Source organism: Amphibalanus amphitrite, unplaced genomic scaffold (assembly GCF_019059575.1).
Source record: "Amphibalanus amphitrite isolate SeventyFive unplaced genomic scaffold, NRLGWU_Aamphi_draft 000083F_arrow, whole genome shotgun sequence".
NCBI classification, from domain to species: Eukaryota; Metazoa; Arthropoda; class Thecostraca; order Balanomorpha; family Balanidae; genus Amphibalanus; species Amphibalanus amphitrite.
In genome coordinates this window covers 1,128,784-1,142,680 of record NW_024881579.1, presented here as the reverse complement: position 1 = coordinate 1,142,680, position 13,897 = coordinate 1,128,784, and the positions used below count along the sequence as shown (strand labels likewise).

General features: G+C 49.7%; 2 protein-coding genes across 3 annotated transcripts; one reads left to right on the top strand and one right to left on the bottom strand.

The window, feature by feature from the left end:
- The first annotated feature begins 5 nt into the window (after nucleotides 1–5).
- LOC122379731 lies at nucleotides 6–2,135 on the top strand. Its single transcript, XM_043362136.1, has 3 exons — nucleotides 6–579; nucleotides 774–934; nucleotides 1,401–2,135. The coding sequence occupies exons 1-3, from the start codon at nucleotides 78–80 to the stop codon at nucleotides 1,467–1,469; spliced, it is 732 nt and encodes a 243-aa protein (XP_043218071.1). The 5' UTR covers nucleotides 6–77; the 3' UTR covers nucleotides 1,470–2,135.
- A 1,598-nt stretch (nucleotides 2,136–3,733) lies between these two features.
- On the bottom strand, nucleotides 3,734–13,486 carry LOC122379737 (CAAX prenyl protease 1 homolog). 2 transcript variants are annotated; one of them, XM_043362140.1, is made up of 8 exons: nucleotides 13,342–13,486; nucleotides 11,514–11,692; nucleotides 10,223–10,369; nucleotides 9,585–9,782; nucleotides 6,944–7,238; nucleotides 6,336–6,649; nucleotides 4,990–5,207; nucleotides 3,734–4,467 (listed from the first exon to the last, which is right to left on the bottom strand). In XM_043362140.1, exons 2-8 carry the CDS (start codon nucleotides 11,652–11,654, stop codon nucleotides 4,323–4,325), a joined length of 1,458 nt encoding a protein of 485 aa, XP_043218075.1. In that variant the 5' UTR covers nucleotides 11,655–11,692; nucleotides 13,342–13,486; the 3' UTR covers nucleotides 3,734–4,322. The 2 variants fall into 2 exon arrangements, with proteins under 2 accessions (XP_043218075.1, XP_043218077.1); XM_043362142.1 differs by having other exon boundaries at nucleotides 13,451–13,480.
- Nucleotides 13,487–13,897: the final 411 nt, after the last annotated feature.

Below are 13,897 nucleotides of genomic sequence, written 5' to 3'. Positions count from 1 at the left end.
CGCCGATCTGGCCGACGCCGCTAAAAGGTGGCGGCCGCGCGCGGCCCGTCAGTACCGGCGCAGACACACACGGGAGCATGGGGTCGGCGGTGGTGCGCGGGGCGGCCGGCGCGCTGGCGGTGCTGACTGTGATGGCGGTGTCGGTGGATCTGATCCAGGGCCGGGCGGCGCCGCGGCGGCAGCTGCCCCTCCACCTGCTGTCCGTGGCGGCGGCGCTCAGAGACGTGGAGGCCACGCTGGCCGGCGAGGCGCAGCAGCTCTCCAGAGAGGCAGCAGCTCTGTCCGGCGGAGCTGCCCGTGACGCGGAGCTGCCTGGTGACGAAGGGACGCTCAGTGGCGCGGCAGCGGTCCCCAGCGGCGCAGCAGCGGTCTCCAGTGGCACCGAATCTTTCTGGGACGACCAGGAGGACCGTACCGAGGACTCGCCCCTGGAGCGGCCGCCGAGGCCCGCCGTGGACTCGGCCGAGTTTGCCGAGTACAGCGGACGCACCTCGCGGCCGCGTCGCAGCAAGAAGGGCCGCCGCCGCGGAGGGCTCCGGCTGGGCCGGGAGGAGTACCAGTTCTGGCTGCGGAGTGGAGGTGAGGAGCCGAGCTGGCTGTGACAGTCATTGTGGCGCTGCAATATCATGTCTTATTAAAATAAAGCGCCGTTTCGAAATTTCCGTTCGAACCGTAAGAAGCAGCTGTAGTCATCTCAGCTCGACACAGCCGCTGTCGGTTACCGAACGCGCCATCAGCGCTTTGCCTGACGCCACCCCTTCTCTTGCTCACAGAATGTCGTAAGACGACCAACGGCGAGGAGCAGTTCTTTTGCCCGAGCCCGGACAGCAGCGGCGCCTGGAGGTGTACCACCGCCGACACCCTGTGCGACGGAAAACGCGACTGTCCCGGCGGCGAGGACGAACACGGCACCGCCTGCCTCTTCTACAAGGCGGTGAGTTGACTGGTGACTTCGTGGCCCAAGGGTTTGCATGTGAGATATAGACACGCAAGGACAGGTCGCATCAACCGGTACAGGTGGAAATAATCTGAAGGAAGGTGATCGTGTGCTTCAATTGTTCACTCGTCATCCATCATGTTCAGTTACTTGCCAAAATTTCATCATCATCCTTGGTTTGCTATCGATGGATCACGGGCGCCGCCTCCGTGGGCGCCAAAGAGATAACGAGCGACAAGACATTGTCTCTGAAGAGGCCACTTCAGTCAGCACTTCCGCCGACTGTAGCCACCAATAGGCGGCGCTACGTTGACTTATCATGCACAGGCGCGTTCTGACCGTGCCAGACAACTGAGATTCGCGATAAGCTGATCCCGCTTTAGGAATGTTCTCGAGCCAGATGCAGACACCACTCTCAAGCGGTGGGATGTCCCACTGATTGGAGCACGTGCCCTTGTTACAGATATCGGACCAGTTGTCAACGGTAGCCAACCACGTGCTCAAGCTGAACACACACCACCGGGCGCACTGACGTTCGGCGCGACGCGGTGACGTCGATGACGTGCGGCGCGGCGCTGATGACGGTCCGTCATCCGCCAGCTGCCAGTCACAGCACGGCCACCGCAGCATAAACCGAGTCAGGATCTCGAAAGTAGAATCTTTCAGATTGCGCTGCTGAAGTGGGCGGACACGCCTGTTTCCCGACCGCCGGCGGTATGGGGACTGTGATGACGGGGCAGTGGTGTTCGTAGCGGCCTTTTTCGCTGTTAAACGGCATTTTTGGAGGTTAGCTGTGACTGAGGACATTTCACGAGGACACCACCGCTAGACCTTCGCTAGACATTGTTCCGGAGCTTATGTCTTCCAACAATTTCCGAGATCAATTTATGGGATGCTATAACCAGTTTCGAACAACCATGAGCTATTTGTCCACCAGAGTGTTCATGTCGCGTCGTTGCCAAAGTCCATTCAATGTTGCAAGGCTTGCAGTGTATTGCAACTTCCTTGCGTCATCTTGTTAGCTTGTACTTGCATTATTTATTCGTATCACAATCGCCGAGCATATCATATCATTGTATCATATCATTCTCATGTTTTATCTATTTAAGTTGCTATTTATTATCTTTTCGAGTGTTTGTGCATTGAAATGCAATCAGTGACGATGACATGATCAAAATACACTATTCTCCTTTTGATAGTCACCTGTCTGTTTACCCAAGTTGTCATCTTCAATGTCACGCTATTGGACACGACACCCAGCTGGTATTTACATAAATGCAACATCGAACATGCATGCAACTACTTGAACGGACAGCATTGCAACGTAAAACATCTTTGACACATCAATCCACACCTCTTCTGTCAATCAGGCTAGGTCAGTTGACAATAAGCAGGTTCGGTCGGGTAAATAGGGGAGAGTGGGGCAAAGCGGCCACCCGGGGCAAAGCGGCCACCCATCGTTTTAGCCCTTCATAGCTGGCGTCAGTTCCAATTTATGGTTTCCAATTATACTTCTCTGCACGGTCGTTCGAATGAGCCAGACCGGGGTTTCAGGCCCATCACCATTGTTCTGTGAAACACGGAAAAGCATTTCTTGCCAGGTTACCAACTATGTTTACAATTTTTAAATGTTATGTTATTCCATAACCGTTTGGAATTTTTATAAGCGTTCTTGTCCATGCATTGCATGGGTATTGTACATGTATTCTACCAATTTTAATGTTTTTTACCCCACTAATAGCTAAGCTGGAATATTTTTGTCTCGGACGGTATGCGCGGGGCAAAGTGGCCGGGGCAAAGTGGCCACCCCCCAATTGGGCATAAGTTGCTTCCATCTGGATAAAAAACATTATTTATATTCAAATGTGTCGTCATGCATTCATCTTTGCCACTTTTCAGTTGCATGAGTTACCAAATAATGCAATTAAATGTTTATTTTCATGAAAATCCTTTCTTTGTTTACCTACAGGTGGAAGATGATAAAGTAAACATCCATCCTCGCTTAACCTTGTCACCATCAAATACCCTAGTCGTACACGAGGCAACTATTTTGTTTCTCATATCGGGACTTGAGAAGACGCCGGTGGCCGCTTTGCCCCAGGGTATGGGGCAAAGTGGCCAATATGCATAGGTTTAAAGTTTTGTCAATATCTTTCATATGTGAACGCCTTTGGAAATAAAACGCAGTTGAAATTAAAGGCAACTTAATAGGGATCACATTGGTATAGAAAGAATCTTTCCAAGTTTAAAAATCAAGCGTTGGCATCGTGAGAAGTGTTAGGGTGGCCGCTTTGCCCCACTCTCCCCTACGTCAATAAAGAACGGTGAACAACGATGGGACAATGGAGGGGCGGCGACGATGAGACAATTAAGAACGGTTTCTCGGCGTCAAAAACATTAACTTAACGGATATTCGTCAATCGATGAACAAGGCGTTTATTTTTAAATGATGTAAATCAAATTTTGCTTATAAGCATTCGTGATCATTTAGCCCAAGTTTGTCCATCCAGACGCAAGGTCAAAATTCGATTCATTGATAGTTCCAGAAGAAAAAACGAACGTCACGAACAACAAACGAACGGAAGGGACGAATAATGTTTACCGTATTGCACTAAACTGCATCTTCCACGCACCTTAATCAAGCATACTGCTCATAGGGGTACTGTTTGGTACGACAGCAATTTTCGGTAGACTCGTCTCATGATTGTTGTATCTCTATGAAAAATTTGAAATAAGACTATAACTCGAAATATTTTCAAGTGAAAAGCACTTACGAATAACAACGTTCCATGAAACTAAATGTGAAAGAACGTGTATTGTGCGGCATATATGGACCTGCCTTCACAACATTGACAGAACACATTCATATGGAACCGGCTCCACAGAAATGACCGAACGTCTGTAGATGGAGCACGCTCCACAGAACAGATAGAACACCTGTCCCAATCGGCCTGAACGGCCGAACATCAACCACAAATATCACAACAACCCGCACCTCCCCACCCATCCCTCCCAGTGCTGGCCCCTCACCAGTCGAATCTGGCCAAATGACCGTGCGACACAGACTCACGGCACACCTCCCTCGCGACACAGACTCACGGCACACCTCCCTCGCGACACAGACTCACGGAATCTCACGACACAGACTCACGGCCCCCTCCCTCAACACACCCCTCCCCTTCCCCAACGGGAGCTGATCGTCGCACCGGACAACGATCAGACCCATGGCAACTGACCTCACCTATGTAATTCCGCTACCCCACCCCTGTGAGCACAGTCTGCTCTGGAGCGAGCAGACGAACCGAGCCTACCCCTGTCTTAGCAGCTCAGACGCCCCCCCCCGCCACTCCGTCCATCCCCGACAGTTCACCCCCTAACCGTGACCTCAGTCGACCTTCTGTAGCGCGGCGAGTCGCTGCAGCAGCGGCGGGTGCGAGTGGTGCCACGCCGAGTACAGTCGGTCGTACACGGGGAAACTCAGGTTGTCAGAGGTCAGCTTGATCAGCGCAGCCTTCAGCAGAGCAGCGTACCTGGCGACGCATCAAACGGGAGTGTAAGAAGGGCTAAAGCGGAATCTGCAATCTTCCAATAATTACAAATATACGCCTTGACTTTGTGCATGTCTGGATAGACAGGGTTGCATAAAAGCTGCATGGATGTAGAGCGGATAGAGCTGCAATTATATTGAAAATGAGCATCAGCAGTGCCGCATTAATGACACGCTTCCAGCTTATCACCAATTTCCATTTTTTGTTCCATACTCATTGCCGTGTGATTCTAGTAAATTATATTGATTCAGGCAGGGGTGGCAAACATTGGTGTCAGCGCCCACATTTGAGGTGAAAAACATGCATGTTTGTTGGCTAATATCGTGGCGATTTCCACGATTTACGAGACTCAAGGATATAGACTGCCATGATTGCAAGCCAAATTTCCTTCAGCAAAGGTAAGTAACATTCAGTCAGGCACTTTTATGACAAAATGGCGTCTTATGTCAGAAATGCGATATGAAGTTTGAAATTGGCCTTTGGTATGATTCTCGTCCCACTCACCCTAGCGCCTTTCCGAACTGGTCAGCCTGGAACTCGAAGCGCCGAGACATGCCGGTGGCCAGCACGGTGAAGAGGGTGCTGTAGGGCGCGAACACGTACTGCAGGATGATGACCAGGCCGCAGAGCACCGGCTGATCGGCCGTGAAGCCGAACGCCCGGTACAGCGGCGCGTACCGGTACAGGCCGGCGAACACGGCGAACGTCAGCAGCAGGTTCAGCTGCAGCGGGAACCGGAGGTCAGTGTCGGCGGTAACGGGAGGTCAGTGTCGGCGGTAACAGGAGATCAGTGTCAGCGGTAACAGGAGGTCAGTGTCAGCGGGAGTCAGTCTCAGCGGTAACAGGAGGTCAGTGTCGGCGGTAACAGGTCAATGGTAATGTCAATGTCAATGGTAACAGGAGGTCAGTGTCAGCAACTGCAGCGGCAACAGGAGGTCAGTGTCGGCGGTAACGGGAGGTCAGTGTCGGCGGTAACAGGAGGTCAGTGTCGGCGGTAACAGGTTAATGTCAGTGGTAACAGGAGGTCAGTGTCGGCGGTAACAGGAGGTCAGTGTCAGCGGCAGCAGCAGGTTCAGCTGGAAACAGGTCTGTGTCAGCGGCTCAGGCAGTAACAGGAGGTCAGTGTCTGTGGCTGGGGCCGTGACATGTCAGTGTCAATATCAGCGGCTGGAGCGGACGTGTCAGGAGGTCAGATCAGCGGCAGTCGAAATCTGGAAAATGAGCATCGACCATAAATTTGATGTTGTGGAGAATTATAAGTATGTGAAAAAATTACATGCTTTACTATAATCACAGAAAACGCCATTAAATAGAGTAATAAAAGGAAACAATGAAAAATAAGACTAACAAAATAATGTAAAAAAGAATATTCACAAGGAAGAAAATATGGGGAATTAAAGGCCGTGTCCATCCGCGCACCGGTATAAAGGATGGCGCGTGGAAGAGGAATGAAAGGCGCTCAATGGACGAGACAGGACACTCGCATTTCGCATTCCAGGGAAGCGACTTCGGCAAAAAGGCCCATATCCGCCGCATTGACTGATGGTGGACTTTGGACACGGGGACGCAATATAGCACACACGGGTGACCGTTCAGGCACGAGAGAGCGTGGGCGGCTATTGGCTATCGTGAGCTGTCCGGTATGTATTGGCCAGATCGAGCGTGGGACAGCGTAACGCCACCGATAGCCGGGAAAGCTCAGATGGGACATTCCATATGGACATTTCCCATGAAGTGTTGCCACCTTGGCAAACGAAGCCGATCCCCTGCAGCGATTTATATCCGGTTGGTTTAATAACTCAAGCCGCGCAATCGCCCTAATCTTTCCCGTCCTTCCGCACGGCTGATACCTGAATGAGGACGATGTTTTTGAAGACGTGATTCATGCTCCAGTGTCCCAGCTCGTGACTGAGTACAGCCACCACCTCCAGGTTACTGCAGCCCTTCTTCACGGCAGTCTCCTTCTCGGCCGAGTCCTTGTTCTCCGAGCCGGCACTGTCCCCCGAGTCGGCCTCCTTCCCAGCCGCGGCGCCGTCCTTCTTCTCCCCCTCAGAGTCGGCAGTCTTGCTCTCCCAGTCCTGCAGCAGCGTGTCGAACAACACGATCCGCTTGTTGTTGAAGAAGCCGTAGAAGTAGGCGTTACTGTGCGCCGAACGCTTGGAGCCTGAAACGATAAACAACAAAAGTTGCCTAGAACTGAACTTCCCGAGACTGATGGGCATGAAAAATTGTTGCTAAACATGACACTTCGCATGATACGTCACATACTGCAAGCCAATGAAACTGCTTAAAAATATATCATGCATGAATATATCATACAAGTTATTCAAACGTACATCAATTAATATCCTGAAAAATGGTAAGACTGACTGTAGTATCTGAAAAACACACTATCACGATCCCGCTATCCTGTTGTTGTTTTAAACGTCTCAGCTCTTTGTCTCAATAGTCAGCTCACCTTCCACGACGTACAGCTTCTTCAGCGGAAAGTGCAGCTTGGCGGCCAGAGCCTCGATCATGTCCCTGAGCTCCCCCTCCGGCAGCGGCGTGTACTTGTCGAACAGCGGTGCGATGAACTCGGGGTAGATGGTCATCAGGAAGAGCAGCACCACGAAGCAGAAGGCCCACAGGTAGAGGAAAAAGTAGTCGCCGCCGGCCTGCACGATGTACACGATCATGGCCACGATCGGCAGACTGATCACCTGATTCACCACGAACGCCTTCAGCTTGTCCTTGATGAAGAAGCCCAGCGTCTGCGGACCGAGAAAAAGATGGTATTTGGTGATTTTCTAAAACACGTATGGCCATTTGTTCAATTTGATGCCTACGTCATGGAAGGGATCAACTGGACCACCAGAAAACCTGTCGAGGCCTGATATTGATAGAGTTACATGTAGCATCGCGACAACACTTTGGTTCATCATGATAAACATCCTATCCTTACCTATCTTCTTCATTCTCTGGTAGTAGCGTGTGAAACGTGCGTCTAACTTAGCCATCAGTCCCACCTATCAGGCTGGGAGGGGCCTGCTCACGTAATGGACGCAGTGTTGCAAGTTGTAGATGGTTGGCACAGTCCTTGTCAACAAACAGTTACGCCACGCTATCAGCCACACAGACTTGGAGTGGCGCATTCACCCACGTGACCAAGCAGCGCACGGTTTAGGGGCGTGATGACGGGACTACGAATGGAAACATGACGCATGTTCTGATAATATCACCATTACAGAAGTCATTAGTTATTAAAGAAATGACAGCGTGCTGACATCATTACGCAAGTTGTAAATGTCAATCGTGCGTTTCGGTTTAAAATTTGTTGAAGGATCGTTTATAACGTGATGCGTAGAATTTATTGTTGCTATGACGACACACTCATCGGTATCTGATAAGGTCGGTACTTTTCACAGAACTGCAGACAATGATGGGACGTTTTGTTGGACCCAATCATGCGCTGACGTGCAGTTGTATCGTGCAGATCATCGTCAAGTGGCATTCTTCCACGCCAAGTGGGACACCCTCGGAACATCCGCACTTGGGCACGGACCAAAGCCACCACACGTAATCTCACACAAACGGTAGGCACCGACAAAAATATCCAAGCCGCTACTCGATTCAAGTGGGGCAACAAACGAAACAATCGTGCATCGATGACCCGCTTGTCTGTAGCTGCTTATGCAACTCCGGACGGGGAAGGCGATAATGCTATTCTCTAGGATATCGCGTCGTGGGAAGCCCGCAGACGCGACGAAATAGGTGCACCTTCTTTCGGTCTCCCCCTAGCCAGTTATGTGATGGTGACCAATGACGTCACAATGCGCCGTGCAAATTACTTGATAAACCCGACGAATGTAATTCGGCCAGTTGACTATTCAATGACGCCACAAGAGAAGCGAGAAAAGTTACCGAATGTCGCATGTGTCGCACACGGACAGCTGATGGTCTCGAAAATATCAATTTTAATCGGCTGGTGACCTTTTTTACTGAAGGCTGGAGACCGAATTGTTCAGTGGCCCAAGCTTTATTAACATTGTTGTTGTTGTTGTTGCTACACTTTCCATTGTCTATATTTAGCAACAGAGTTTCTGACCTTTACTAAGTTTTGGTTTCGCTAATTACCTATTAGCATTTAGGGGCTTTTTATAGCGCGTTTTAACGTTGATGACTTTTTTTTGGCCAGGAGGCTTGTAAAATAACTCTTTGCCTTTTCACTGCTGGTATTTTACGTAGAACGCATTTCATGACCGAGAGGAAAAGCGTCACTGTAACAAAGTCCTCTCCCAAACATCCCAAATCAATAAAATCATGAGGTTGACCACTCCACATTGCAATTGGTGATTAACGATTTTCTATCTGTTAATATAAAAAGAAGTGTCTGCAGCCATTCAAATACGCTAGGCCGAGTTTGCCATAGTCAAATGAGACTGTGCGAAATTCGGTTGCTCGCGCAAAGTCTTGTCTTGTCAAACATGTCGAAAACATCACATCACGGCCGGGTAGGATGCTCTCGAGAAATGTCCCTTATCATTGTTGCATATGTCTGATACCGTAGGTCTGGAGGCACTGAGGAGTTCATGGCCTAGTTTTTAACAATTCCAAAGCTTGTATCTACAGTAGCATCTAGGACCACACAAGTTTGAATATGAACGAAACAATCAGCCACCAGCTCACGGTCGACTGTCGCGACCAGAGCAGCCACTCATCAGTCGCCAACACCGCTCAGTCGCAGTGACCTCCCCACAGTAACGTGACGAGCGTCATCTACCGCCACCTGCCGTCACTACGGAAATACCCCCAATCCTACCTACCGCTACCATTTGACCATGAGTGCGTCACCGACACGGCCATGATTCACTGACATTTTCCATGACATTAAGTATCAAATCCTGCAGCTAGCGCTAAGCAGCGACAACGCTACACAGTCAGACAATACAACAGTCAGACAAGACGTAAAGCAACTGAACAAGGCGAGCCGATGTAACCAGACCGAAAGATTAACAAATGGGGTACCAAAAATAAAGTTATGTAGATGGCGCTGATACCCAGCGATGACAAAGCACCGCCCGACGGACAGAGCGTCCCCTCGGTTACCCTCTACTCACCTGTTTGTTAAATCCGTGTCGCTGCTCCACCGCAAACGTGGAGTACAGTGACCAGGGCAGGCCGATTACCGTGGAGACGACGCTCGTGTAGAGCATGAACACCATGCTCTGTGTGATTTCGCCACTGAGGCCGGCCCAGCGCAGGGTGTGACCCGACAGGCTCCACATCAGCGGCATCACAAACATCAGCAGACAGGCCTGCGGAAGGACACGATATACATATCAACAGACAGGCCTGGGGAGGAAGTGGGACAGGATACACATCAGCAGACAGGTCTGTGGAAGGGCGCATAAGTGATGTCATCCAAAGGAGGCAGACTGCTCTGCAATTAAGCTGTTTCTTTACGGCTGGATTGGTACCATTGGGACCGTGACATATGGGCGAGCATTGATTATGCAGTGAGTTATGAAACATCACATTGCGTGGAAGAAAACAGCGTCGCCAACATACGTATAAAAATGCAAAAAAAAAAAAAAATGGGAGCTCTCGTCGTTTCCAACTTTGAGGCACTCCAGTTCTGGTTAACATGAATCAACTACAGTTCAATGTCAGATGCCTTCATACCCATCCCCTAATCTAGAATGCATGGAACAATGCTGTCGACCTTCCACTCAGCAGTAGCCCGGACAATGCATACCGTGTTGAAGAGGATCTCGAACAGGTTTCGGCACGACTCGAACATGCTCTTGTCCAGCTGGTAGAGCCGGGCCTTCTCGAACGTCTCCTGGGTGATGGCGCCGTCCAGATCATCCGGCACGTTCTGCACCGTCTTCAGCACGTTCCGCTGCACACAGCACGCAGGGCGTCAGGGGAGATGGACAGGACAGTGCCATCTAGTGTCAGATGTAACAAACAGTAGTTACATAACGCAGGCCGTAGATCATGCTACAGACGTTTCTTATATGTAGGTAGCTTGCAACGGACTGTCTGACGGGACGTACACGCCTGGGAAGGCCCCAATCGAAGCTTGCTAATGAGACCAATGCAAAATTGTGGAAGGACGTCAAGACTCTCAAAGTCACAAGGCACTCTTGTGACTTGAGACCACTGTTCATTAGGGAATGACTGTTGATCGAATGTGCGACATTTAACCACTATTAATATTACCACAAACTCTGGCATTTTACAGCGGCGCTTGTGTAGGGGGGGGGGGATCGGTCGGTCGACTCGGACCTCCTCCCAGCCGTTCGACCCCTGATCGAGGCAGAATTTTTCTAAACAACGAGCGTACTACTGAATCTGTGCTGACTGCGCGTGACGAGAGGAAGTCAACCGCACGCAAATTCAAGATCTTTGATCATTGGCTGATCTTCCAGGTCAGGTCAATGGCCTAAATGTCAGGAAAATTACGACCCTGTAGAACTCGTAAATTAAGCTTTCTAGGGTGCATTTTGAATTTGGGTTCCTGATTGTGAATTCCACACTAGTTTTGTTAGATAATAATGTAATCATCATTGAAGTAGGTCAGGTCACTTCTTGTTAACAGCCATGTCATACTATTTGTTCTTGGTTGGTATTTACTAATGATGGATGCCCCATCACCAATTACTTAGGCTGTAAATATTTTAGTTACAAAGTGCTCAAATGATAGTTAAGTAATCCATAGGCATTGGCTCCAAAAAAGCTACCTACTCTTCAGAGTTTTCCTGCTACAATGCTAAATTTTGTAGCGCTTGTGTGGGGCATACAGACTCCAACTTGAATCGCTATGAGTCAGATGTGCAAATGATGGACACAGGCCTGCATTACTACATGCCGGGCGTGCACTCCCATCGGACTGGGCGCAACTGCGGCGCACACATGCTAGAGGCTATAGAGACTGCAGTCTGCCTGGGAAAGCTTTGACAGTTGACTCTAAACAATACTACCACTGCACTACTTGTCACTACCATACACCAGCCCCACAAGGATCACTTGAATCAACCCACCTGCCTGATGGCCAGATACTCCTCCCAGACAAAGATGACCACTGAAAAGGCGATGACGGCATACAGGATGGACGTTTCCGAGACCGACCTCAGGTACTGCAGGGCAGCGCAGTCCCACAGCCAGTCCCATTGGGCTGTCATGATGGCAGCCTGCAGCGAGGATAACTGCCAGGAATTAGCTGAAATGCAGAAAGAGCAGCAATGAAATATGCCATGGTAGATAACTTAAAATTATGACTAGAAAATGTAGGGACGAATGCTTATGGTCAGAGTCATTACAACAAAGTTCATTTGATTCCTATAATATTGAAACATCATGAAACATCATGAAAACATGATGGTGATTCATAGCAAATGCCTTCAATAGCCAGACTGGGAAACGTCTATACACTACGCCGGACGCCCGTGAGACCCTCTTGCGCTCAATGCAAGCAATTTTGCACTGAAATGTCTGCGTGATTTACGCCGAAAATTGAGTGCCTATTTGTGCCAAAATTAAGCCACTTTTATACTGCACATGTGAACATCTACCGATCAAGGTCATATCAACCAGACAGAGCGTTCCGGGGCCTTGGACGCTCTCCCATATTTGAGCGTCCGAATAATATTTTATTTCCACGGAAACACAATACTTCAAATCAATAGTCAATACGCTTAGCGCACTTTGGCATCGTGCCGTGAAACAAGGCCGAAGCCGGAAGCTCCGGGGCCATAAAATCGGCGGAGCGGTGTGGCTCGAGGCTGGCGGGAGCCAGCGAGGGCCGGGAAGCGGAGCAGCACGTGCTGCGGCACATCAGCCTCTTCTCGGCACACGGTGTAGAGCTCCGCGGGACACCGCTTGTCTGGGCACTACTGGCAAGCCGCGGAGTGGAGACGGCCGATTCGGTGCATGTACTGGAGCGAGCGGCCCCAGTGGCCCGCCCTCATCTGGTGCACCGAAACGGCGTCTTCTCGGTCCTCTCCGGGGATAGGGAGCGGCGGCGTACTCCCGAGGAGCTGCTTGAATGGTGACTGGGACCAGTTGTAGCCCCATTGATGCGAGGCCGCACAATGAACCGCCCTGGGGAGCGAGCGGGCATTTGGGGGCAAGCAGCCGCTTGTTTCACCAGGTCGTCTGTCGTCCGCACTTCAATTCCCCTCGATACCACAGTGGGGCATGGGCAGGAAGAGGAACCCACTGCAGTATTATTGGCGCTCGACAATGTTCAAAAAGTCTTCCATACCTATCTCCACGCCGAGGGTTGAGGCCTCACCTGGACGGCTGCTCCTCACTGAGTACTCAGGGCAGTTCGTCAATTCAAGCATGTGACGACCAGGACCGGGACGTCTCGTCCCGAAACCTCTCCAGAGCCGCCCACAGGGCAAATCGGCTGCTAGATTGACCAGGGTGCGGACTAAATTTGAACGTCTTTCGCCAAAAATTCTGTGGACACACCCTGCGCCAAACCATTTGACAGCCGCCATGCACTGATTTCAATTTTGGCGCAGCGAGGTTACACTGGACGTGCGCTGATATTTTCAGTGCAATCCCACCACTATGCCTAACATATTCGACATAATTGTCATGTGTTTTTGTCCAGTCTGGCTCCTCCATTCCTTAATTTAAGTCGGTATTTGAATGTATGAGCTGTATCAGTATACACAGAAATAACGTACTGCTTTCAGCAGCGTACTTTGGCCACAAGCTTACATGGAACATACTTAAGAGCAAATTTCCAAAATTGCATGGGTATCTCAGCAGAGCAGGGGAAATCAAAATCAGAAAATTTCCGGGCCTTGCTACCGTTCAGGTTCAGAGTACAAGCCACAAGTCTAATTAGTTTCTTACAGTTTCCACAATTTCTTCCACGCTTCTCCTTCAGTTTCTTGTATGTTGTTGTTGATTGTTGAAGATTGAAGTTAGGGCGCGCAGATCAGTTTCTTGTAATTATACTTACTGTGGTTCTCAATTTCTCATGAAGAAACCAGAGACAAAATAAAGCAGGTATGTGTTCAAACCTCAGGAGTCCCTGAGGATATTCCGGAAATAAGGGAGGTTTTCGCCAATGGTTCAGCAAGCTGCGTTCGCATTTGCTACTTTTTACGTAATAGAACATAGCATCAAACGCAACAGATGCGCCAGGTACGGGAATATGGCAGCAACCACGTTGAAAGCGGAATTACTTCAGTTTGACCAAAAAATGAGCTCTCGGCGACCTCAAGCATTAGTCATATTTTATGATGTATGATGTTATTTTGCCAATAATTTCCCTTAATATGAGAAAATATTCTTATTTTGCTGCAAAAATATACATGAAAATACTAAATTTTATTGAATTTTGAAAATCCAAGTAAAGTTTTTCCTACTTGTACAAACTGTAGATCAAAATTTTACGCAAGACAAA

Excerpts from the sequence above, each read along its gene's own strand:
- LOC122379737 (XM_043362140.1), bottom strand. The coding sequence starts at position 11,654 with ATGACAGCCCAATGGGACTGGCTGTGGGACTGCGCTGCCCTGCAGTAC. Across the intron at positions 6,650-6,943 it reads GAAGCTGTACGTCGTGGAAG|GCTCCAAGCGTTCGGCGCAC; the intron begins GTGAGCTGACTA and ends TTATCGTTTCAG. Across the intron at positions 5,208-6,335 it reads AAAACATCGTCCTCATTCAG|CTGAACCTGCTGCTGACGTT; the intron begins GTATCAGCCGTG and ends TTCCCGCTGCAG.
- LOC122379731 (XM_043362136.1), top strand. The coding sequence starts at position 78 with ATGGGGTCGGCGGTGGTGCGCGGGGCGGCCGGCGCGCTGGCGGTGCTG. Across the intron at positions 580-773 it reads GTTCTGGCTGCGGAGTGGAG|AATGTCGTAAGACGACCAAC; the intron begins GTGAGGAGCCGA and ends TCTTGCTCACAG. Across the intron at positions 935-1,400 it reads CCTGCCTCTTCTACAAGGCG|ATATCGGACCAGTTGTCAAC; the intron begins GTGAGTTGACTG and ends CCCTTGTTACAG.